Source organism: Cygnus atratus, chromosome 2 (assembly GCF_013377495.2).
Source record: "Cygnus atratus isolate AKBS03 ecotype Queensland, Australia chromosome 2, CAtr_DNAZoo_HiC_assembly, whole genome shotgun sequence".
Classification (NCBI taxonomy): Eukaryota; Metazoa; Chordata; class Aves; order Anseriformes; family Anatidae; genus Cygnus; species Cygnus atratus.
In genome coordinates, this window is record NC_066363.1 from 31211093 (window position 1) to 31236863 (window position 25771).

General features: G+C 38.3%; 1 protein-coding gene across 3 annotated transcripts in view; it reads right to left on the reverse strand.

Moving 5' to 3' along the window:
- Positions 1–19234, reverse strand: part of CRPPA (CDP-L-ribitol pyrophosphorylase A) — a 126360-nt gene extending 107126 nt beyond the window's left edge. For 2 of the 3 annotated variants that reach the window (XM_035562487.2, XM_035562486.2), the window contains exons 1-2: positions 18973–19234; positions 11822–12101 (exon numbers count right to left, since the gene is read on the reverse strand). In XM_035562487.2, the coding sequence (XP_035418380.1) occupies positions 11822–12101; positions 18973–19112 (420 nt within the window). In that variant the 5' untranslated portion in view covers positions 19113–19234. The remainder of the gene's footprint in view (positions 1–11821; positions 12102–18972) is intronic. The other variant, XM_035562488.2, reaches the window with a different exon arrangement.
- Between the last annotated feature and the right edge of the window lie 6537 nt (positions 19235–25771).

The window sequence follows — 25771 nt, forward strand, 5'->3', positions numbered from 1 at the left end:
TGCACACTTTTCCCTTGAAGTGCTAGATGTGGCATGAAGACAAGACTATAGGACAACCAGGATGACTCAGTAAAGAGTGAGAGGCCACAATAAACATAGAAGTACTCTCATTATTGTGTTAAGAAACACAACTTCGAGTCCAGAGCATTATACGAATCCAGTATACGAGTCCAGTACTTATACGAATGCTCATAACCCAGACTTCACTGTGTAGCACAGACATAACTTGAGTGGCAGTTCTGTGGGGGAGGCAGGATTCCTTCTACCAACAAGCACAATACCTAACCTGGGCTGCACACCCATTACAGATCAAGTCTTGCTGTTTTTTTAAACATCTTAATTACCTTACTTAGAATTTTGTTGAAAAAAAATATTAAAATTAATAATCTCTATGGGCACACCATCTTGGTAATTCTCCTTGGTGAGAGATGTGCTGAAGTTCCTTCAGTGTAGGTAGCATCAACAACCAGTCCAATTCCAGTTGTCTTGATATATTTCTACTGGCAGCCTCTACTTGCTCAAGGACAGTATTGGTTGAAATGTTAAACAAGCTTGGTGTAACACAGATACGAAACTTAATCATCACTCAGACAAAAAGAAGGTTAATTAGAACATGTGTGTTGAACACTATGAAATAGGCTTGTATGCTAAACTTCACCTAATTTCCTTAAAGTCTGTTTACCCAGCTGGCTAGGAACAACAGCAGAACTCACTAAAATTGGACACATGTTAATCTTAAACCAACACCAGGAAGGAAGAAGTTATAATTGTGTTTATTCCTAGCTGCAAAAGACTGGATGTTTAATCAGAAATTTAATATACACTTTGATCCAATGTTAATGAGCTGACGCTATGTTGTACATTGAACCAACTTCAAAGAGACAAGACTCCTTAAACAAATGTAATGTACATTTATGACACTGTTTAAGAAAAAGAAAACATTTCTTCTAATGAGGTCACCTTTATCAGAACATATTATCTGAGTAACTGGGGATAGTACATGTACATCAAGACATGTCAGAGCCTCGATTAGCTATGGCAAACTCAAGGTTACTGATAGCTGAAACTTCCTCAAAAATTAAGTCTGCATATATATATATTTACTTTACATAATTTCTGTTCTTTTGTATTTAAAACATTTACCTCTACAAATATCAGCAAATATTGCTTTGATCCAATCAACAACATACCAAATTCTAAACATTACTCTGTGGAAAAAGTAAGATTTCTCAAAGAAAATCAAAAAGATTCCCTTCAAACAGACAGAATGATGGGAATATGCAACTAAAATTATACGTATGGGGTGGAGAAAGAAAGCAAAATAAGCGTATCACAGGCAGCAACTGTCCACAGTGTCCCAAAAAGGACTTTGCAAATTGTAAATCAATATAAAGAGGAGTTAATGCTTGTGTTCAGCACAGTAGAAATCTTGAAGCTACTGCCAAAGCAGTTACAATTACAGTTAAGATATATTTTACTTCCAAAAAGTCTGCACCATTATAAAATCAACAATATCATGATGCAATAGATACTGATCCACTGCACACTGTAAAATGCTGGATTTACATACTATGAAGAAGAAAAAATCTGGAGGGCTTATAGATAGGACTAGTGCACCATCAACCAAAGGCAAAGCCACAGTTTTTAATTAATAACTCTCCACCTTACACACAGAGTCCTGAGCAATCAAAAACACAGGCACTATGCTCTGTGGCCATGCAGTTCCCTAAGCAACTCTGGGCTTGTTTATCAAGTGCTTTTGCCTTCTGAATTCACTCGGCTGCTTCCCTCAGACCTGCCTGGTCCTCTCCTTGCAGGAAGTCTTGCACCCACATTTCTTTTTTCTACAACACATTAAATTCAAAATTTCAAGTTGCCTCTTTTGCAAGTTTCATCTTAGACCTTCTCTGTTATCAAAGGCCTTGTAAAATAGATTCTTATTCATCACACCAGTTTGGTTCAAATAGCAGCGCTAATACTTCCATGTATGAATGTGATACCTCCTGAATTCACTCCTACATGCTCCAATGCTCTTTAAGGCAGTTTTGGTTTTATCTGTAATGCAATCCACTTACCTTCTTGGCAAGAGCAGGATAAGCAAAGAATGATCCCAGCAAACTATTGCAACACATTAGGCAGGTCAACTTGACTTTGAGAAGCTTCACTTAACCTACAGGGCAGGTGTTGTGCACTTGGATAAAAATTCAGATTTCTTTTTAGTGCAGTATTTGGTGAAAAAGGGAAAAAGATGGAGATGTGTGTATGCATAATACTCAGCAAGAGAAATAAGGCTGAGGATCTTTTCCATATTCTGCCATGTACAAGTGGCTAGAATGATCCAGTTTCAAGTGTGTATTTTTATGACATAAAGAGGGCAATTACAGATCATTTAGGCAAGACAGTTGCAAAGAGATTGATAAATTGGTATGCTGATAAAAAAGAAGCTCCAATTAAAATCTTTCACAGCACCCCAAAAACATCGTAAAATAAATACCTGACAACATCCTACCCATTAATCTGGTTTATGAAGAATGAATGATAAAAGTAAAAATGATTTAGAGCACTAATTTTAATTACTATTTATATCAACAGAAGCACCTCAAACAACAGCAGCATTATTTAACTATCTGTTTTAAGACTGACATTTTATAAGGAGTTTGCTAGTTTTACACTAAAACTGGCATTTCCTTTTGCTAATCAGAAAGATATGACAACTACATATTTAAATAATCCTGCCACAAGATATACTCACATTCTCCATTTTCAATATCGGTGAAAGCAATTTATACATAAATATACATAATACGTACATAAAATATATACAACTTTAAAATTGAAAGATAGAGTTGTCTCAAGCTGTTTCAGTAAAAATGAACCATTATTTACAAGTTATAAAAGAAAAATGATGTAAAATAAACTAGATACCTTTATGAAGTCATCTTGCATTTAAAAAGACCTAAACAAAAGTATGAAATTATTACTTCCACTTAACCTAAACTCAAAGATTCTGATGAAAATAGAGGTAATCCTTTGCTATCTACTCTTTATCCATTGTTGGACAATTAAAATTTGTTAGTTGTTGCTTTTTTTTTTCCAGTTTTTAATCTTCTACCAACTTCTTAAGTGAGATGGCTGTTGAAGCAAACAAGTTGGCATGGGCACCATTTGATATTTTTACCGAAAACTACATTGGTAGATTAAGAAGCTTATGCCTTTTAAGTTACCATAATTTTCATCTTGCACCTGAATGGCAAACCCCTAGTTAAAGATTCCACTATACAGATCCCTAGATTTCAGATTATTTTCCCCTGCACTGAGGAGACCCCAGTCTCCTCAACGAGGAGTAAGGTTCTACATAATCAATTCCTCCTGCAACTGTTTCATCAAAAGCAGTAAGCAAGAATACAGAAACATTTATTACTTTTTTACTTCCTCCTCCTCCATTTCATCTTATATATATACCTCAATCAGACTACGCTGCTTTTCATGAAGAAAACAGGAAGCGTATGTTCCAACTTCTGCTCTGTTCAGTTTTACAGAAATGCACTTTGCATTTTGAAGTGAACCACAAAGGGATTCGAAGTTGTAACTGCAACTCACCACTACCAGATTTTTGTAATATATTACAGTCAATTGAACAGAAAAATTATAAAAGCTACTAAGAAAGAGAAATATCAACTAATCTACAATTAACTACAATTAATTGTCATATGCTCCAGTCTTGATTTTTTTCTGCAACCACAAAACATCCTGGCTCCCTTCTCATATGCCAGCTCACTAACCAAAAATACAGTCCCTGCATCCCTCCTCCTTGGGTGCACAGCACCACTAAAGGTGGGGAGTGGGGCACAGAGGAGGCCTTCATTCAGCTCCTCACACATATCTGACCAGCTGAGCTTCGCCCCTCCGGCTCTATACATACCTGTGGCCCATTCCCCTCTCAGGGCTTCTCATTCGTCTCAGATCAATGCCATTGTCATACAGTGTTTCTAAATATAAAGGGGGTGCATCTTGTAGATGTTACATGACAGTGATCTCAGCAACCATCCATGCAGAGGAAGCCACACTTGAAATTTATTTCCAGGCTAAATTAATCCTACCTAAAAGGAAGTCAGGTTAAAATTACTGTAGCCTTCCAGAAGCTAAAAAATCGGGGATTAAACCACCTTTTAAAAAGGATTAAATATTAGCCACAGTTATTCTGGCTGCAAAGAAAGGGAGATTATAATTTATGTTTCTGAGATTTATGTATTTCAGTCGATTGAGTTGCATCCCTCCTAATGAATTCAATGACTCATCTAAGTCACTGAGATTGAGACCAGAAAATAACAGGGTTGCTTCTCTCTTTACCAGTGCTTTCCCACAGCCAAACACTACAGCTCGTTAGGACAAAGACTTCAAGTATTTGCTAACAAAACATTAGCTCTCCATTCTACAGAGAAAACATAAAGACTTGGCTGAGAAGGTTATAACTTTCCATGGGACCAATAATGCCATAAGCAATGGGAAACACCAGTATGTTTCTGATAGGTATCCATTACTACAGGCTTAAAAATAAAGAATCCATTGTAAAACTATTTTCCATACAGCAGCAAAACCACATTAAGAATAGCTGAAAAAAAATAAGAAATAATCCAAATGGTTAACGTTTAAACACTGTGTCATGGTTTGAAGCAAAGGATGAAGACATTAATTTCATGAGACTACTGTGAGTTCACAAAGGCTACCTGCAAGCTTGTGGCTCCAGAGCACTGCATCATTTCCATGCAGGATACTGGGATCTATGCGTTTTGTCTTTTAACAAAGTTAAATTTGTGCCACCTGCACACTTGCTGAGGAAACACTCCAGTTCAACAAGGGGAAGAGAAAAGTCCTGCACCTGGGGAGGAACAAGCCCATGTACCATTATGTGCTGAGGGCCACCCAGCATGAAAGCAGCTCTGCAGAAAAGAACCTGAGGGTCCTGGACACCAAGTTGGACATACACCAGTAGCATGCCCTTACAGCAAAGAAGGCTAATGGATCCTGGGCTGCATTAGGAGGAGTACTGCCCACAGGTCAAGGGAGGTGATCCTTCCCCTCTATTCAGCACTGGTAAGCCCACACCTGGGGGGCTGAGTCCAGCTCTGGGCTCCAGCACAAGAGAGACATGGACATTATGGGAAGAGTCCAGGGAAGAGCCACCGTGATGATTGAGGGACTGGAGCATCTCTCCTATGAGGAAAAGCTGAAAGAGCTGCACCTGCCTAGAGAAGAGAAGGCTCAAGGGAGATCTTATTAATGTAAATAAATACCTGAATGGTGGATGTAAAGAAGACAAAGCCAGGCTCTTTTCAGTGGTGCCCCGTACCAGGACAAGAGGCAACGGGCACAAACTGAAACATCAGGAAGAACACCAGGAGGTTCCCCCCGAACATCCATCAGGAAGCACTTCTTTATTGTCAGTGTGACTGAGCACTGGCACAAGTTGCCCAGAGTAGTTGTGGAGTCTACCCCCTTAAAGATCTTCAAAAGCTGTGTCTACATGGCCCTGTGCAACCTGCTCTGGGAGACACTGCTTCAGCAGCGGATCGAGCAGAATAACCTCCAGAGCTCCCTTAAAACCTCCACCATTCTGTGATTCCATGAAAAATTTGCATGAAACTGACACTGGCCTCATGTAATTTTCCTAAACAAAAGCAGGCTCAAAACTGTGTAGTCACCATGACCAAAGTACCACCACAAGTATGCAAAGATGCTAGTTTGTCAATGACTTGACTGATGAACCACAGTAACTAACTGAAATTAAACTGCTAATCGATTAAGACAATGTTGCAGCCAGCAAAAACAAGAAAGAACGGACATGTACGTCACATATGAATTGACAAAAATGACACATGAAAAATCCCGGCATATATTTTAATAACTGAACTAGGTTTCCTATGTGTCAGAACATAACTATAACCAGTACAAGCCAGAAACTCTAAGTGTGGTGTCAGGATTAAAGACTCAAAAGGGCAGAAAACTCAGAACCAATTGATTTCCGCCAGCTAGACGTACCCGCCTGCCCCTCCTCCCTCAGTACAGCATTGTGCAGTTAAGTATGTATAAACACTACCCTAAAATATGCCACCCAATCCCAGAAACACTTCTGACTCCTAATATTCATCCCTTTAAACTGTAAGAAATATTTCATTCTCGTTTTCTGTTAATTCATAAAGAACAGATGGGTTTCCAAATAGCTGTTGAGCTCATCCACTACACGATACAGAAAAACACGATAAATGTCATTAGTTAATCTTGAGGTTCATGTTCGAAGAAAGTTTTTTTGATGAAATAATTAGGTGTGTCTCCTCTGAAGGGTTTTCTTCATACTCTGCAGTTGTATCTCAATATCTTTTATTATTTTTGTACAATAAATGAGAATTGCCATGCTATTTTTAAGTTGAAGATGCTGTTTCAAGTGTCCTGTTTTGAAAAAGTTGTAAGTATTCAAGACTAATTCTATTCTTTTCACGTATGCTGGAAGTACTTTGAAAAACATTTTACCTATACCAAAGGGGTTGTTTGTTTGTTTGTTTGTTTTACTTACTTTTCTTCAACTACATTGTTTTAAAACTAGACTATTCTGATCCTGTAATATGCTGAAGTTTGAAACTGATAAGTAAGCTACAAAGAATTTATGACTAATTATGTGGTCACACTAGTAGCTCTGATATAAAAAAAAATAGGGGGAAAAAATAGAATTTTATTCAGTATTATAGAGATGCTCTCAAACACCTGACTACCCATTTTGATTTCAACAGACAGGGATATCTGTTCAGGCATGTTTTGTGATTATTTATATGAGGGAACTTTGCACACAGATTCAGTACATACTTAAGAGCTTTATATTTGGAAAAAGCCAGTTATTTTATAATCAAATACTTACTCAACTGCTTAGAATGCATTGATTTTAATCATATTGATTATATCTACTAATCTCTCAGCAGGAAAGTTCTCCTTGAATACACAGACCTGGACGTATTCAAGAGAGCTGCTACACATCTGATTTGGAGAACAACTTCAATTCTTTATGTATAGAGAATACTACGAATTTATTTCAAAAGCACAGATTACCAACAAATAAAGTATATTTAAATAAAGTACCTTTTCAGATGATAAACTGCAGCTTCTAACAACTTAATTATACATCTGACATGGCAGAAATTTACATCTTTAAAAACAGCGTCTGCCCCATGTCCTTGTATTACCTTAAAGGTCTTGACAATCAATGTGGTTGTCCCTTTTTTCTGTCTGTGCAGAGGAATCGGATTCCAATGCTAGTTTCTTGACACCAGAAAGTATAACTATACTGAGCAGAAACACAGAATGGTTGATGTTGGAAGGGACCTCTGGAGATCACCTGGTCCAACTCCCTCGTTGTAGCAGGACTCCCTACAGCAGGCTGCCCAGGACCATGTCCAGATGATTTCTGAGTATCTCCAAGGATGAGGAGATAAACTTACTAAACTGCTCTCAACCACTAACAAAACCAGACAGGAAATGAAAAATGTGTATTGAGAACAATAATTTATAGTACAAAAATATATTGAAAATTATGCAGTACTTTGGATCATCTGGGATGGTTGAACTGTATGACGAGTAAGATACAAGGCCACCAGTGCAGAAGACTGAATACAAGACCTTTATTGCACTGTGTTAATTCATGTCTCAAATATATTAAAAAAAAATCACAATTCCTTCCACTAAGGGATTTCCAAAACTCACTGAACTGAGAGAAATAAAGACAGATGAAAGCAACTGAATCTGTCAAGCCTAACAACTTTACAAGTGTCAGTAGACTAAGCCTTGATTTCTTCATACATTCAGAAAAGTTTCAGGGCTACTGAACATACCTTGGTCTTTAAAATAAGCTAGCTCTTCAAATATTTTCTTCTAAAATAGCTATATAACATACCTAGAACTCATTAATACATATTTTTGCATTTACATAAGTCAGGGATTCCTAAACTACAGAACTCAGTCCACCACCTCAAGACGGTAGTATGAAGTCATCAGATCTTGATCCTGCTTTTGCACAAATGTCTGTCAGGACAACATGAGCCCCCAAAAGTACAAAGCATACAATGAAATCAGAAACCCTGAGAACACAGGCACACGATGACTTCAGATGACCCAGTGTATGATTCAAATAGAGTCTGTTATTGATGTAGCCTTTACAGCTGGCTAAAACTAGTCTTTGATCACAAGAAGACAGGACAAAGATCATGTGTAAAATATTCCATATACGGTAAAAACTGAGGATATAATAAAAAAACAAAAATATCATTGCTTTTAAAAGAATGATAAAAAAAGCAGAGAGCAGAACTGCTCCAACATTGCGTTCCCCACATAAGTATACCAAACCAGATCTGCCTCACTACTTTTCCATCCATGTCCTCCTCCATCTTCAGTGGAAAAAACCAGCATTTTTTGGTTTGCCTTTCACCATATTTTGCTAACGCAATTCAATAATCATACGTAAGGCATTTTATTTTGCTGTCTAAGTGGGTAAAAGAACAGCATGCATATGCATGCACATTTTCTGCTCCAGCTTCCCAATACATCACAAGTGACAAGCACAGAACTGATAGTGAGCAAACTCAGAGACGAGAATAGATTGAACACAATGTGTGGTGTTTTCTGTCTGGTGATGTTATTTTACCTGATTGTGTATGTGAATGACAGCCAAGGAGACTGATCAACACTGTATACTTGTATGGGCATTATGCTTTGTTCAGGTCCCTGCTAAATCTAAGAATAAAGTAATGATGTTCAACAGCTTCCAGAATTCCAACTTGTAAGAATGCAGTTTTGATTCATTCTCTTTACTCAAAGAATCAAACTATACCTTCAAATCTAGTTTGTTAAATACAGTCTTTGACTGTAATGTGCCTTTCTTCTTTTTTTTTTTTAAACTCTCAATAGCAGAACTGACAAGTTCCCCCCTGCCTTCCTGATTTTTTTTTCCTTGTAAGCACTTTTTTTAGTTATGTTGTTTAAAATGCAATGTTGGCAATGAGATATTGCCGGAGGCTTTGGACTGATGCCTTCTGAAGCTTCCACTTTTCCCAACTTTTACTAGCAATAAAGAATTTGTTTCTAGAAACATGTAGTTTTAATTACAAAATTATCCCAAAAACATAAATGGAATTTAATTGGTTACAAAGTAATATTTTCACATAATCAAGGGATTGTTTAAGGGATTTAAGGCATAATTTATTAGTTCTGGATAGGTTGCACATTTTAATTCCTACAGGCAAATAACAAACTGATTAGTAAGTGCAATAAAGCAATTTATTTGTCTGACAATTGGCAGCTAGAAGTGCAATAATTTATTTGATCAATTGCCATTTTAAAGAACATTAAAGCTTCTCATAATTATGTTATCTATATGGTATGCAGATGAACAACAATACAGCATTATCCCTATTACATTAGTGATTTAATATGATGTTTCTGCCAGGTTTTGTACCTTTCTACATAATGCAAAAGGAAGTAATTACTTTTTGTACTGAAAGATTGAAGAACTGACCCTCTTCTAGACATGCAAAGAATTTGACTATAGGAAGAACTAAAGATGATTGCTTCTCTTCATCAAAATCTTTCTGATATTCAAAACCCTGCGTGGCAGTTCTGAGTAAGAGTCTTCTGGTCATTTAGTTCTTCAAAATTCTGTAGTTGTCAAGTGAAGATAACCACAGCACTCTCTGGCGGGACGATCTGCCAGTTTATTACACATGATGAAGTTCTCCTCCTGTCCTCAATTCAATTACTCTGTTGGGTAGCATCAGCAGCTAACAGATTTTGTAGTCCAGTTCTCTGATGGCCTAGCTTCACTGAATTCAGTGGCCCTAAACCAACACAGGAAGCCATGGTAGGGCCAATAAATACCACACACATTTCAAACAGACAATATACAGTGGAAAACACTATAACAAATGTGTAAGATCATCTTTAAAAGATCAAATGATATTTCGGCAATCTAGGTGAAAAAATATTTACCAGTCAGAAGTTCAGATGAACTAGAGTACATTGCCTTGAGAAGGTCAAGTGGAGATTGCCTTGGTTCTCTACTTTTTTACTGAAAACATTTTATACCCGATTAAAAAGAAAAATAGGGAAAAAGTATTACATTAAAATCACAGAAGGTTCAAGAGAAAGTGAACAAGTACATTTTCATGGCTCCCACTGAAAACAAAAAACACAAAGCTGAAAGAGATACGATATACCACACATACATAAAGACACATAAACACATACACGTTCAGAAAACAGTTACTCACTTCAACTCAACATGAGTAAAATTAACCCCAATCTTCTACTGCTCTCAAATAATCTCATTTAAAACAGATTTACAAGGGGGATCCATTTAAAAGTCTTTGACAGAATTAATTCTGGAAAGATACTTTGTGCTAAATGAGAAAGGTCAAAAACCTCATTAAGATTCTAACAGACTTAAAGTTTTAATGACTGGAAACTTATGTTCTATACCACTGAAAACCATAAAGCGGAGTTTCAATTTTATTGTCATTTCTAATGAAGCCAACTTAGCAGAGTACAGGCCAACTGGTAACAAACTCAATATATTCAGATTTCTAACAAAGTTCTGAGATAGCTTACATAATTTAATTTTCATAATAAATATTTTAACAAGTGGTACATTCCCCTTCTACACTATGAGCTTTCAAAAAACTTCACTGTCAATGTTGCAAATCATCTGTCAACTAGTTTATCTTTTACCTCATTTCCTCAACGAGACAAGCAATGGTGGATTTTCCTACCTTTCTAATATCCAAACAATCTGCTGTCATTAATGATTTTTACCTCAAATCATCTCCTTGAAGTAGGAAAGCATTCAGCTATGTTACTAACGGTGAACTGAAGTACAAGGTAAAAATACCCACAGGACTGTTTGTACAATTTGGGAAGTCATTAGTTCTTTTATCTATTTATTCTAATCTTCCAGTCCTCCACCAGCTCCTCTTGTTCAGTAGTGCCTTTAGCGTGGTAATGCCTTTAACAACTTCACCATTCTACTTGCGTAACTACTTCTACCAACTCCTCTTCACATAGCACTTACTTTCCTGGACATCTTTTTGGTTCCTGTGAATATTCCTAAGAAAGTACACAGCCCTCAAATGCAATGAAGACCAGGAGGATCTCCAATCTACAGTTGGAGGCTTCTGACTTCCCATGTTTACTAGCAGTCTGCAAAACCTACAGATTTTAGAAAAATCTAGCATTAACCATAGAATCATTAAGGTTGTAAAGACCTCCAAAATCATCTGGTCCAACCATCCCCCTACTACTAATGTCACCCACTAAACCATGTTTAGTGGTTAACAGAGTTGTCTTGCCACGTATTTATTCAGGATTTGCACATAAATGAAAACACAATGTTTGTGAGTCAACTAATAAAATATTCTCTTCTTTGGATATTATTAGTAATTGTTCACTGAACTACTCTAGCATTAGGTGAGAATTCTGCATTGAAAAGAAGGCAGACTAGAATTATGTAATCCACCTTTCAACTAACAAATTGCTGATTAATTCAGTATCTTACTGACAGTCTCTATGGCAATCATTATTTTTCTGTAACAAGTAATGCCTGTGGCATTGAAAAGACATCTCCCCTCTCACTTCTCTGCATAACAAGGATTCTGAATCTGTTATTAAAAAAAATAAAAATCAACATAATACATTAATGCAATTCCTAGAAAAATCCCTGTTATCATGATTTTATGCTGTACAGTACATAAGAGCCTTGCAGAATAGCACAGACATAGCTAGTACATACCCCATGCTCTTTAGCAGCCGTAACCACTTTTAATAGAATATCTTCTTCAACGAAGGGCCTCACAGCATCGTGGATAATCACTACTTCTGGTTTCTGCAGCAGACGGTTGGAAGATTGATTCTCTGCAAACACTTTCAGTCCATTGAAAATTGATCGGTGACGCGTTATTCCACCTTTCACTACCGTAACTCTTTTGTGGCCGTATTTTTCAATGATAGACTTCATTGTTTCAATATTTTCAGGGGAGACCACCACAATAATGTCAGATATCCAGCTTACCCTAGAAGAAACAGTACAAAAACAGAGAGTAAACATGAATGACTATATAAAGCTACAAACATATCCACGATACAAAGAAATTTATTTCAAAAACTGAAGCTGGCTTAATAAAGCATCTCTCAATATTCTTAAGTATGTATTTTCTGTGTATTAGCCCACTACCCCTAAAGAGGGAGCTACATGACAGGATCTCTACTGATACATGGATGTCAACCAAAGTAACTGGAATTCTGGGAAGGGACTTGCTCCTAACAAGCAGTTTGCAGAAATAAAAGCTTCTGATAACCCTTTGAAACAGTTCTTACTCAAACCTCATTCACATCTTCAAGTGTAACTTCTAAATCAATCACCTACAGTCTATTATTTTAGTTTCCTCTAAAACGGAGTCTCCAATCAATTGGTAAATCCTGGCACGTGGAATATTCTGAGTTCTACTGTGGAGCACGCAAAGTACAATTAAATAAGAGGAAGGCCACAAAAGGATCAAGGAATAACCTGAAATAAATATTGCTATCAAGTCACGTATGACCAGGAACTGACAGATGCAAAGTGTCAAAACTGTGACACTTGAGTATCAGCAGAAAACATACTGGTAGTTTGGAAAAAACATACATTTTGTGCAGGTTTCTACTGTAGGAAGCTAGCAAAATGTGAAAACACAGTTATGTTAGATACTACTACCATAATATGAAAAGCATGTTTTAAAGAACTTCAAGCCTTTAATGACAGTATCAGCCTAGCTCTAATAAGGGGTGAGGGGAGGAGAACCCACAAGATTAAAAACAGCCATAACTGAAGTGAAGTTTCAACTATACTTGCATCAAAGTACCTAAGAAAACATACTATAGTCACATGCATCAACTGTACATCAAAATAATGCAAGTATCACCACTCAAATGCAGCTGTTACATATCCTAAATGCTACGTATGGAGCATCAAAAATGGATTTATAATTATTCCTTTTCTGTGTCTCCACAAACAAAAGGATGTTTGTTTGTTTTTTTAACATGACTGACAAGAAACTCATCAGGTTAAGACTGATTTCAAAACCAGTTTACTACTTACTATACTCATGTGGAGCCTACACATACCGCTATGAAGGAAGAGAAACAGCTATGGCATATTCTTACAACTAAAGCTAGCAAAGCTATTGAAACTAATTTTGCAGACACAAGATGGACCAAAGTACTAAATACTTGCAGTTAAAAAACAACAGTGAAAAACTTATGGTTTCAGGAGCAGTTCATATTTAAGCAGTTAGTCTGGCTCTTGGTTATCATCTATCAGAGTCAGATGGCCAACTCTTATCAAAGAGGAGCAACAAATTGGTTCCTGAGTCACTGAGCGCTTTAGAAGCTCTCATCTTGCAAGAGCCTGTAATTTGCTTCTTTAAATTGCAGTAGCTGACGAGCCAAAAGAATGCAAGAATCAAACGATTCTTTTCTGCACAATTCTTTACATTCAGTTGTCAAATTCAGTATTTTGTGGCGGAGGCTATGAAAGTCTACTGCCTTTGATATTTAGGTTATTTTCCTGTATCTGTTTATATTTTGTATTTTTTTTCTGACAAGAATGTGTTTACAGTTGTATATTTTTTAGAATAAAAATACTTATGATCTAGACAAAAATCACCCTATTGCTTGATCTTCCAATTAAGTGTTTGTAACATTTACAAAGTCCCTCTGAAATCACACTTGGAAAAATATCAAGACCTGCTGCATTTATATAAAACACTCTGAATGCATAAAAAGTTTCATATTCCAAATACAAATTTAAGCATAAATGCAATACCTGAAAGAGACTCTGGATGCCTACCTGTGCAATTTGCTCTAGGGAACCTGCTTTAGCAGGGGGGTTGGACCCGATGATCTCTCGAGGTCCCTTCCAACCTCTACAATTCTGTGATTCTGTGAAATGCTCAAGCTATTGTCCTCTTCAATAACACACAGAAAGGCATTGCCTAGGAACTATCCTTACTCAAAAAGCAAAGTCATCTGTGATGCAAACCATTTCCCTAGAACAATGTGAAACAACAGAGCATCTTCTACCTTCTTTACGTTTTGTTTGTTTAGTGACTAATAGAACGCCACGAAAAAATATTTTAATGAATTTTAAATAACTACCAAAAATAAAATAAATGGAAGTGCTATTAGCATTAAAAAAAAAACAAAAAAAAAAAACTTATGTTCATTTTATTATTAACAAAGGCAGAAAATACAGCCAAACCAACATATTCTCAGCATTTCTTAAGTACTGAAGTTGTGCAAATGTACAATATGAAGTCATATGGTTTCAAGTTTCATTTCAACTTGTCACTCACCACAGGTTCATCAAAAGGTTTGCAAATCTCTTAAATGAGTCCTGGCACAATCCTACACTTAGCCACAAAGCTTAACACTTGTGCATGACTTCAACTCGGAACTAGGGCAAACTAATTGGATTCATCTCAGTTCTTCTTTTGAATATTGAGAATCAGGAATTAAAATAAAGCAAAACTCAAGAAGAGCTATGTAATGCTAACCAAAACTAAGAGCTCTGCACTGCTCTTTGCAGAAGGGCTATAGAGCTGCACAGTTCTCAGAGCAGGCAGTCTACACATTCACTAGTGACTGTGTAAGAAGAGCACTGACATTTCCCATTCCGGAGCCAAATAAAACAGATCATGATGCAACACTGTAGTACACACAGCATCTTCTGAGAACCAGGGAAGTATTGGCCAGCCTACGATAAATCTGTGCACAGAGGGGCTGGAATGGCTCAAGGCCTCCAGTGGTACAATACACTGAGAAGTGACAGGATGCGGTCACAGCTCCACCCTGTGTCTGGATAAACACATTTATAAACCTAAGTATGGCCTTAAATTCATTCCGGACCGATGTTCTATATTTAGAGCTGGGATTTAGAGATGCAACCTATTCCTATAAGGTACTCTCTCGATTGACTAGGCAGAAGAACAGTTTATGCTTTAAAGCCTAAAGTATCCCATCAAAATCAATTTACAAGATCCATGCAACATACTAATTCAGTAATATATTCTACAAATTTCACATGAATGAGAACTGTGGATCACCACAGGAGTTTACATTTTTAATAATATGCTTATGGAAATGTTGCAAATGTTTAATGAAGTAGAAAGACAACATTACACGGTCAATCTGACAGCAAAAATCTTTCTTCCCCTTAATTTGTCAGGCCTTTTTCCTTAGAAAGATTTCATACTAAGATAACAAGCTCAGGACCTGCTGGAAAAAAAAAAAAAGTTTAAAAAGTTAGTAAATACCTTTTCTGTTTTATAACTGTAATATAAGAGCAAGAAAAAGTCTGCAGCTTAATAATGCAAGCTTTGAAAAGAATCAGCACAAGGCATGGATGAGAACAGAGTAAGGTACCCCGATGTGCTTTAACGAGTAATAAATACAGAACTCTAGTGCCTCCATAAACCATAGGCTCTAATTCTAAAGTGGAGAATTATGTCTGATCAAATGAAACAAAAGCAACAACTCCAGTCACAATCACTTTACAACTGCCGTGAGAGGACCTCGACATTACAAGAAAAAATAAAAACAACAGTGGAGCAAAAAAGGATTTATGTTTGTTTCCTGAGACTGTCCTTCTGGTCATCACTTACTGAAGTCTAAAAGACCAGCCAGACCAGCTGCCTAGTGGAAAACAGTATTGTTGCATTAAACTTCAAAGAAAAGAACATGCGTTTGTATTAGCTGACCTAGAACTCAAAGTAAAGGAGCTCATTAACTCAGCAACAGCCATTACACAGCTTCACAATACAATCTGCAATAGAAATAACCGATGAGTTAATTCTGCAAACAGGAGGCTCAGGTACAAATGTGACTTTCAGGTTTAACCCCCCTATTAGTTTACTCACATGTAAATCAAAACTGAGCCTTAAATCCTCAAAACTAGCTTCTGCTGCTGTTACCCGGATAGTAGCAACCCACTTATACATAACCCACTGAAATCGGCAGTTGTGTTACCAAAGCAGGCCAGAACCAGGCAGTCACTGCTGAGATGGGTTTAGCAGTTAGCGTAAGATATGGTCTTTCACCATCACAGAAACTCTTCAGAAGCACAAGAAGAATCATTACATTATTTTTCCTGATTTTACTATTCAAGCACCAAATGAGAAAAAGAACTTTCAAAAAAGATGCAGATACAGAACGCAAACATCGCTTCTTTTGCTCCCTCCCTTTTTTTCTGCCCTATAACAGTTCATAACTTTATAACATTATAACTTTGCTGATATATGAAAAATACGTGAATATGTACGTGTTTTTACAGTACAAATATGGAAGCCTGAGCTTTTAAAACTGAGAAGTTTCACAGGTACATGAAGGAAGTCCTGAGCACCTGATGTACAGATGATATCCATTCTTCCTGAAAGACTAAACTGGCATTCCTTATTAGTCACAAAAAATAACGAAGATACCTTCATGAAGTTAAGACAACTGGATTATTTGCTATCATTATTTTTAGCTCATAAGCAATTTAAAGAGTAAGTAAGTTGGACAAACAGAATTATCATGATAGATACACTTACAAAAATGTAATTGTGTGACCTGGAAAGCATGTATCAGCCAAAGAGGAAAAAATACTTGGCAAATAAACTATAGAAGACAGTTCTGAAGAGGCGATTATTTGGAAGCTTCCCCCAGGTAATGTTTTTTTTGACACCAGGCCACCTGTTTTATGAGACTACATTACAATAAACAAAGCTGTCTGAAACCCTCATGGAAAAATTCTATTCTGCCAGTAAACACGTTAACTCTGCTTTCCTCTTTCATAACATCTCACTGTACTTTCAGTGACTGGTGAAATACGAGCACCACAAGAATAAGAGCAGCTTAATTACTATTGTCCCACAATTTTCAATCAACCTTTACCTTAGCCATTTCTCCTCTCTATAGTGTTAGCAAAATTATTCAATGCTGCACACATACAGCTGATTCCTGCCCACCTCAGGAAAGGAACCAGAAATGTTCTACCTTAAATAAACATACACAAGAGAATTAAAATGAAGGAAGAATCCCACTAGTCTACACAAAAGCAAAAAAGAGGAATGCCATTGTAGATCTGCTGGAATTGACACAAAAGCCTCACATAGCTCAACAACAGCAGAAACAAAACCAATGGAAAAGACAAATATCTAAGTTCACTAATACACTTTATTTTTATCCCCAGGGTAGGACCTGACCTTCCTATCAGTGCCGTGTAGTGGTAGTAAAAAACAATCCTTCTTCCTTACGCTATTTTTTCTCACCTTCTCTTCCTAAGGGCATTGTCTTTGATTATTATTGGCAGGCCAACCTTTTACATTCTGTCATCCTATGCAACAGGATGCAATGCTTATTCATTCATGTCTGCTCTTGTCTTGTCTACCACTTTTTTCTACATCAATATTTAAGGTTCTTTCTCCTTTCAGCAGAACAGTGTAAAAATATTTTCCTGTTTTTAAAAGACACATGAAAATCAGCTACAAATTCTTGATTTGCTCATGTATTTGTCCGTACATTGCTACGTTTTTTCAGATTAAAAAAAAAATTAAAAATAGCTGCAATAGCTGAGATAACCAGAAGTTCAATAGGAGTTGTTACAGGTTAACAAGTCAATGATTTATTAAATTACAGCCAGTAGACAACAGACGTAAGATAGTAGGTAACAAGCTAAGCGCGGAAAATGTCACTTCTGGGTAATAGATGGGTGACAAAGTGCAGCTCCTGTGCTAACGTTCCCAGAGTAAGAAAAAGGTACCTCCTTTGCAGTTTCAGAGTCTGAGGATTTAAGTTGAAAATGAGTCACTCCAGGCGTTAGATTACATCTGTTCACAGCTCTCCATACACATACATACCAGTCAACACTAAATCAGGACAGAGATAGTGGAAAGCTCTGCCTGTGAGAGGACTGGCACTGGTTATCACGCTCCAGTCATTAACTGGACTGGTTATGACACTTCTCAAGCCAGGAGAAAGCACTAGGTTGTTACTCTCACAATGAAGTTTGGATCACGCGTCTGGTTGGCCTGTACAGTTTGAATTCAATCTTTTAATTTTTGGCAGCTTTAGGACATAAATATAATAGCGTTGCTCAAAGAACTGCTATTTTCCCAGAGCTTAGTGGCAGCAAAAAAATGAGGTTTCTAATAAATGTTTTATTTTCCTATGAATATCATTTCCTTCCCAAACCTCACTGTTCTCTTTTCCAGGTCTCCAATACGCTGAGCGAGGATATTATTCTCCTTCTCTGTAGATTTCCATGACATTTTGGCAGAAGCTACTGCTGTGACAAGCTCTGGATTGGAGGCTTTGCTTTCTGATGCGCTCAGCTTTGTGACTGGCTGCTGCTGAAAAATTAAATAAAGAAAATAAGCAGTATTTCTTTCACAAAGTAACAAGTGACCTGAGGGAAGCCTCTCTGGGTGGGAATGGAAAAAAAAATATTAAAAAAAGAGGCCCAATTTTTGATGTTCTGCAAGTTTCCACGAGTTAAGAACTTCAGGAGATGTTGGCAACGCCGTTTCTTTTCACCACCTTGCTCTCCTCCCCATTTATCCTCCCTGAAACCCTAAAGTTTGATGTTTTTTCCTGAAAGTCACTGCAACCATGCCGGTGCAGCTGACACCCCGCTCCTACCTGAGGTGACACCGGGTACACGGCTTACGTTAACACTTGACAACACTGCATTAACTGTCCCTCACACGCCCAGAACAGCCTTTTTGAGACTTAGAACAGCCCTGTAAGATCCCTGGCTGCTCAGACACCCCCTCGCTGGAATCCCTCGCTCCCCTGTCACCACAAAAAGGCCGCGGCGGGGCCGGGGGGAGCGGGGCCGGGGGGAGCGTGGCAGCGCGGCCTCGTTACCTCTCCATCGCCCGCACCGCGTAGCTGACGAGCGGCCGCCCCTGCAGGCCGCAGAATTGCTTGGGGGTGGCGCCGCCCAGCCGCTCCCCGCTGCCGCCCGCCGGCAGCACGGCCGACACCGCCGCCGACACCGGCTCCATCGCTGCGGGGCCCGGACACGGCACCGCTCCACGGCCCGGCCGGCACCGCGCAGCCGCCCGCCCGCCTGACTTAATTGCCCGCTGCGTCCGCAAACCAAATAATCCACTGCGCGCGCCCGCCCGCCCCTGTTCCCCTTCCTGCCCCCCCCCCCCCCCCCGGCAGAGACGCGCGAACCGGGCAGCCCCCGGGGGCGGGGCGCCCCGGCCCTGGGGCAGCGGGAGGCCGCTGCAGGCCCTTTAAGAGCCCGGCGCATGCGCAGCCGCGGCAGGGCTTCTCCCGCCTGCGGCGGGCAGGGGGCAGCGGGGCAGGGGCTGGGCGGCGGGTTGTGGAGAGGGGACCTTTCGCCTACCCTAGCAGGGCCACTGTCAGTGCGTGGAAGCCCTCGGGTGTCTCCTAGTCCTGTTAAGAATAAACTGAGTAGAACCCACATGGAGACTTCTCTGAGAAGTCAGTCAGACCCCAAAAGCAGCACAGAAGGAAGTTTATGCCAGTGTTAGGGCGTGAAGTGACCATGTGGGAGCACAGAGGCACCATAGTTAGCAGTTACTCCATGGAAGCGAGGTGACCCTCCTGCCAAAAGCAGAACTCACAGACCTTCCGTACTGAAATACTGCACAGTGCGATGGAGATGCGCACACGTTGCATGCGGCGGGCTGAAATCACACCAGCTAGTGCCATGCAGTGGGACTGGAGACCGGCTGATGGGAAGGGAAATGGGTGTGTAAAGTAGGGAAAGGACAGAAGCCATGCAGATGGCTGGAGAACTGGAATGGATGAAGAGCCCCTTCATCACTAAAAGTGCTAGCTGGCGGTTGAACTGCCTTCCTGACGAGTTTTGGTCTCGTTGTCTTCGGGACTGCTAATCATATGGGATTTTTTTTAGAAAACCTGTTGGCTAAGGAACGTGTTCACCTGTTTCTTTTCCTTTTCAGTGAGTCTTACATTTTCCCTTCTTTGAAAGTGTCATTCTCTACAGCTAATTCCTGAGTGATGACATAAGGTTTGTCTGTTGTCTCTTTCCAGGACTTCCAAATTTGCCTTGACTCTTTCCTCTGTGCAGATTGCTGTGCATTCAGTGTCACTTCTTTGTTATCAGATGCCCAAAATGAAATTTTCTTCTTAAGGTAGGCTCCTCCAGCGTTTATGCTGATCTTGGATCACATAAGTTATATTATTTTGACTTATTTCCTTGCAGCTGTTCCATACAAACACATCCATGGCAGGTTGTTCTGCAACATTCACTTTTTCCTTTTTTTCATTAGATCAGATATTCTGAATTCCTGATTCAGGTCTTCATAATTCAATTCATGAAGAGCACAGTCATTAATCTAGTCAAGCCTAGCCCATTTTCCAGACTTTTCTTCTTGTTTGCATTATTATAAGCAGCAAAATATGGTCTGTTTTGTTCCTGTGACTCCTCCCACTGTGAGGAGTAAGTAAGGCTTTCCCGAACACACAGAGTCCCTTCAGAAAAACTTCCCTTCTTGACATGATTTTGCACTTCTTCCTCTATTCCAACAGTCTGTTGTACCTTCCCTTGCCCACATAGTGTTTCCCCACTTTGTTTCTTTCATGCATATTAATTTCTTCTATGAAGGTTAAAAAGTTAAGAGAAATTCAGGAAAGAGGATCACATGGAAAAAATGGTTCTGTTTTTGTTCTGAAGCCCATTTTTCTTATTATGTTAGGTGGATGAGGCTTGATCTGTCCTGAAGAAACTATATTTGATAATAACTTTGATAGTCACGCACCTCATTGCCATCAAATATGTTGTATATTAAAGAAAAAGATTTGGTGATCCAGCCAAGCAGCACTTTGAAGCTGCTTTTGGATGTAGTTGGGCTTCAGATGCTTCAGAAGTTTTCATGCTTTTCAAAGTCCTTATGAAGTCAAAAGACGTTTGTTTGTACCTCTCTCTGAGGTGTAAAGAAGAGCCTAGAAATGCTAAATGAAATTTTCTATGGCTTTTAAGTACTGAACTACTATATAGTTATAGAGGGGCAGGAAATCTACTCCTGTAGTTCTGTGAATAACCGATTTGCCTGACATTTTACAGGAATTTTGCACAGGGCAAGGGTTTATATGTGCATTTTTAAACATGTATATTTTTAATTTCTTAGGTAGCTTGTTAAGGCTGAAACCCCTCTGCTTCTACTTTTCAAATTTTCACACGATGGAACTAGTCTAGTAGTAACAAGCCACCCTTATTTATCTGCGGTGGCTCAGGAATAGTTATGACAGAGATTCGGGGTCCATTAGGTGTAATGTCTAAAGTGAAGGAGAATGAAATGCTAAATATACTAGTGCATTGGATGATGGTTTGCAAGTTTTGGTCTGAAAGGTACCTCAGATCAGTTTGTGATCAGATATCTCTACTCTAGTCTTGAGCTGGCAGCACCTATCAGTTCTTCAGGAAGCCCTTCAGTGTAGATTCACGTGGTCTTGGTTACTGCTATTTCACCTTTAATTTTCTGTTCTCGTAGGCAGTGACTAAGAAGGAAGAGTTCATTTAATATTCTTATCAATTCATGCTGTATCTTAGCACAAGTTAAGAAAATTAGGATTTTAGTTTTTACATCTTTTTAATATTCGTTTGATAGTAACATGCTATGGAACACAAAGGCATTTTGTGATTACATAATTTGCTTCTGTTCCATTCCATTTTACATTTTTGTTGAATTATTCTAATCATTTGGTTACTGTGTCCAATGCAGGCTCATATATAAGTATTTGAAGTGGGATAAAAAGTAAATTCACGGATACTGAGAGAACAATTTTACGTGTCTTTTATTGGATAAAGAGGAATGAAGGCAACATTTTTGCCTCAAAGCAAGTAAAGAGCAAGTTAATCCATCATTTCTGTGCAGGGGTATAACATCTGAAAACACAGTGGTCGTTTGCAATTATGCAGTAAATATGCCAATCATATACTTAAAAATAAAAGTTTTTTTTCCCCCCTTTTCACTGAAGAAAGAAGAAGCAATCAAATTACAGAAGTCAAGTTCACTTGAAAACATAAATGTTGGGGAATTAATTAAGTTCAGTTACTGAAGTGATAGAAATGATTTAGGGGGAAACTTTTCACTCAGAGGGAGGTGAGGCACTGGAACAGGTTGCCCAGAGAGGTTGTGAATGCCCCGTCCCTGGAGGTGTTCAAGACCAAGTAAGATGAGGCCCTGGGCAACCTGATCTAGTGGGTAGCATCCCTTCCTATGGCAGGGGCATTGGAAGTAGATCATCTTTGAGGTCCCTTTTAAGCCAGGCCATTCTATGATTCTATGATTCATACTGAGAGGTTTTTTTGTAAGAAATCAGTAAAGGAGTTCAAGTTCTTAAATAAAAATTGCAATTGAGTCCTCTGTAGATGTGGTATAAATTAACTGAGAAATCATCTCTCTCTTTTTCAAAGTCATTTCTAAGCTCTTGAAGTATTTTGTTTTTAACGCAGGCAAGCTAAGATGAACTCACTTTCAGTTGCACCAAGGTTCGCTATTGTATGTTTCAAGGGAAGGGCATGCAGTCAAGGAATGATTGGCAGATTAAAGTGAATTGTAAAAGCAAAATTATTGAAAAAATACAAAATCATAAAACTACTATGGAAGTGCAATATTTATAAAAGACATCATAAAACTAAAAATACTTAAAGTCTGAGACCCATTCTTGCAGCTAATGTGATATCTGCAGCATTCTGAGCAGTGAGTGATGCAGGATTTTAGCCAGAACTTTGTGTTTGCCCAATTGTATTTCACTGATTTTATCCAGATATATAACAGTTATTACCTTAGTGGTGGCGTGCCATAAAATACAAATTCAGAACTGTAAGCAAGTGGAACGTCAGTTCTCTCTGGAGAGCTCTTCTGTTCAAATAAGATAGCAGTCTTAGCTTTCTTTTAGTTACCAGTAACTGTCTGTGACTGTTTACACTGTTGACAAAGAAAAACACATGTTCTTTGCATATCTGAAGAGATTAGAGAAAGATTAGAAAGAAGTGACAGTGTGTCTGGTTTTATCATGCATGTCTATTGCTATCTGTAGCACTTTACACTAGATCTTAAAGGGTTGTGGCTTCATCATCATTTCTACATCTGTATATGAAAAAAAAGGAAAGTATAGAGTCTGGACAGTCGTTTTGTTTTCGGATATTTTATTTCGGTTCTGATTGATCACTAGGAAAAATAAAAAAACAAGGTAAAAGTTGTCTTTTATGCTCTTGACAATTTTTTGATTGTTGCAGTCAACCTTCCAGGTAGTACTTTTGGATTGACTTGCTCCTTCACTGTTTTAGTCTTCATTTCACAGCAGCTGTCTGAGTACTTGCTCTGTGGTGACAGTGGTTCCCAAGTCTGTATAATGTCATATGGGAACATACGGCTTTGGGCAGTACAATAGACAGTCAAATGTTGAAAAAGACAAAACTATTTTCCCTACAAATCATAATTAACAGCTTTGGGGAAATCTTACCTTATTCTTATTAGCATATTCCTACATATGTATTTTTATAAATATGATTGCAAAATATTATTTTAAAGGGTTATTTCTTGCTTTGAGATTCTTTGATGAAGGAAACTATAGATAGACAGAATATTTACATAAACTGTAGTTCTTTTGATTTGCTCATATTGCTATGTGGAATTGAGATCAAAACATCATCTATTCAGCAAGGGAGTTATGCACGTGCATTACTTAGACGATGCAAATAGTTGACTATCAAATATCAAAGCGTGCTTACAGGCCTAATATGTAGTGTACATAGAATCACCTATAGGCCAGATCCCTAACAGGAGTTATAAGTGCTATTGCTTTCATATCCCAGTCTGCAAAGTATTTTTGATACGTGCTTTTGATTTTTGACAAAATGGTGTAACAAGCTCTGAATTTTAGATGATGAGGTAGAAGTGCTCCGTGATTTTTTAGTTTATTAATCGTTGAAGCATAAATAGAAAATATGAATGTTATAAATGTAAAGAAAATGTGATCTCCGCACACAACAGAGTGTTTCCATACTTGCATTTCATTGTAGGAGACTGTTGAAAAGCATATATCGAGTTCCACCTTTGTATTACTTGTGCTAGAGAAAAAAAAAAAGGCATAAATTTTATTTGATGTTAGACACATTTTAAAGCTTCAGCATAAAATTTTATATTTTCACCAGAGTGTTTATCCCTTCTCTACTCAGTAATCCTTTAGGCTATTTCTTTGGGATATGGCAAGTCAGTTCAAGAGCTAATAAGTACTTTGTGTATGCAAAGTACAAAAATTTAAACAGAAGCGAATTACCCCATAGTATCTAATCCAATAATTCATGAGAGTGAGAGTCTCTGACTGCAACAGTTTTTGTGAAATTCAGAACAATTAAAGGACTTCAAGAAAGTCTACTGCTTTGGGGAGTGCTGTGGCAAGCAGATGATGAGGTGGAAGCCTCATAATTTTTCATTAGAAATGTTTGCTCCAGGAGCATCTCCATGGCTTCCAGGTACTTTGGTCAGATGTCAAGTAATACCAAGGTTGGGGAGGCCTATCTGCTCAGCTTCAAAGTTAGCATTTCTTGTAATAATTTATAGGAATTATGTATTAGGGCATTAGACTGTCTGAGTGCATTGTATGGTGACCCTAAAAAAGGTGAAGATGTGGAAGTTGAGGGACAGAAATCCCTCAGATTGTTTTCCACTGTCACTTTGATTCAAGAACAGGCCCAAGTTATTAGGACAGTGCCTTATCATCTCACTAAAACCAGTCGTGTTTTCTTTGTTTTTGTTTTTTTTTGACAGTCTTTCTTTCAGTCATGAGTAGAGAAACAGTTACCTCTGAGCAAAGACAAATGGCAGTTTCCTTTTCCCAAATCAATTCACAGCAGAGAGAGTCTATGTAGCTGGTTAAATACGTGGCATTAAGCCACAAATGCCAGTGATCAGGGATGATGTAGAGGAACATTAGAGAATAGTTGAGAGCTGGGATTTTCATTGCTCTAAGTCTTTGTTTGAATTTCGGTGTGTCACGCTGCGTTTTATTGCTTTACAGTGGTCTGTGTTATCTCCATGGAGTGTTTGGTCCTAGCTATACTGTCAGGGACTGAAATTCCAGCAGGAAAGACAAGATACTACATAACACAAAAAACGGACTGCCCTGATAGTGGGTTTGTATTGTACACGTTAGGCAAAGCAGTCATGTGGAGCTTTTTCATTTTTCTCCTTTTGACTTTTTAGGCTTATGTTCCAACCTCTTTGGCATGTTTTAAGGGAAGTGCCTTAAATTACAGCCTGCCTTGTGGAAAGGTGAGTGAATCTTTTTTCTCTTTTTAAACAGTTATTTTATAGCAAGCAAAAACTGCAGAATGATAGTCCCTAAAAACTGAAAAATGCAGCATTAACAGTAGTCCTATCCTAATCCTTTTCCTCATCCTTTGCTGGCTTGTCCAGTTCTAGCACGAAAACGGCAGATTGGAAAGGGGCAACCCTTAGATCCTTGCCATTTTTTTAAAAAGATCAAGGTGTCAGAATTTTCCTAGCTGCAGCAATGTGGCTATCTGTCATCCAGCAGTTACATAGACTGAACCTGTTTAACATACACCGCTGAGCAACCATCAAAGGTTAACCATTTTCCAGCATGCTAATCTAGCTGGATGCAAACCAGTTACTTAATGAAGAATGCTATGTATACT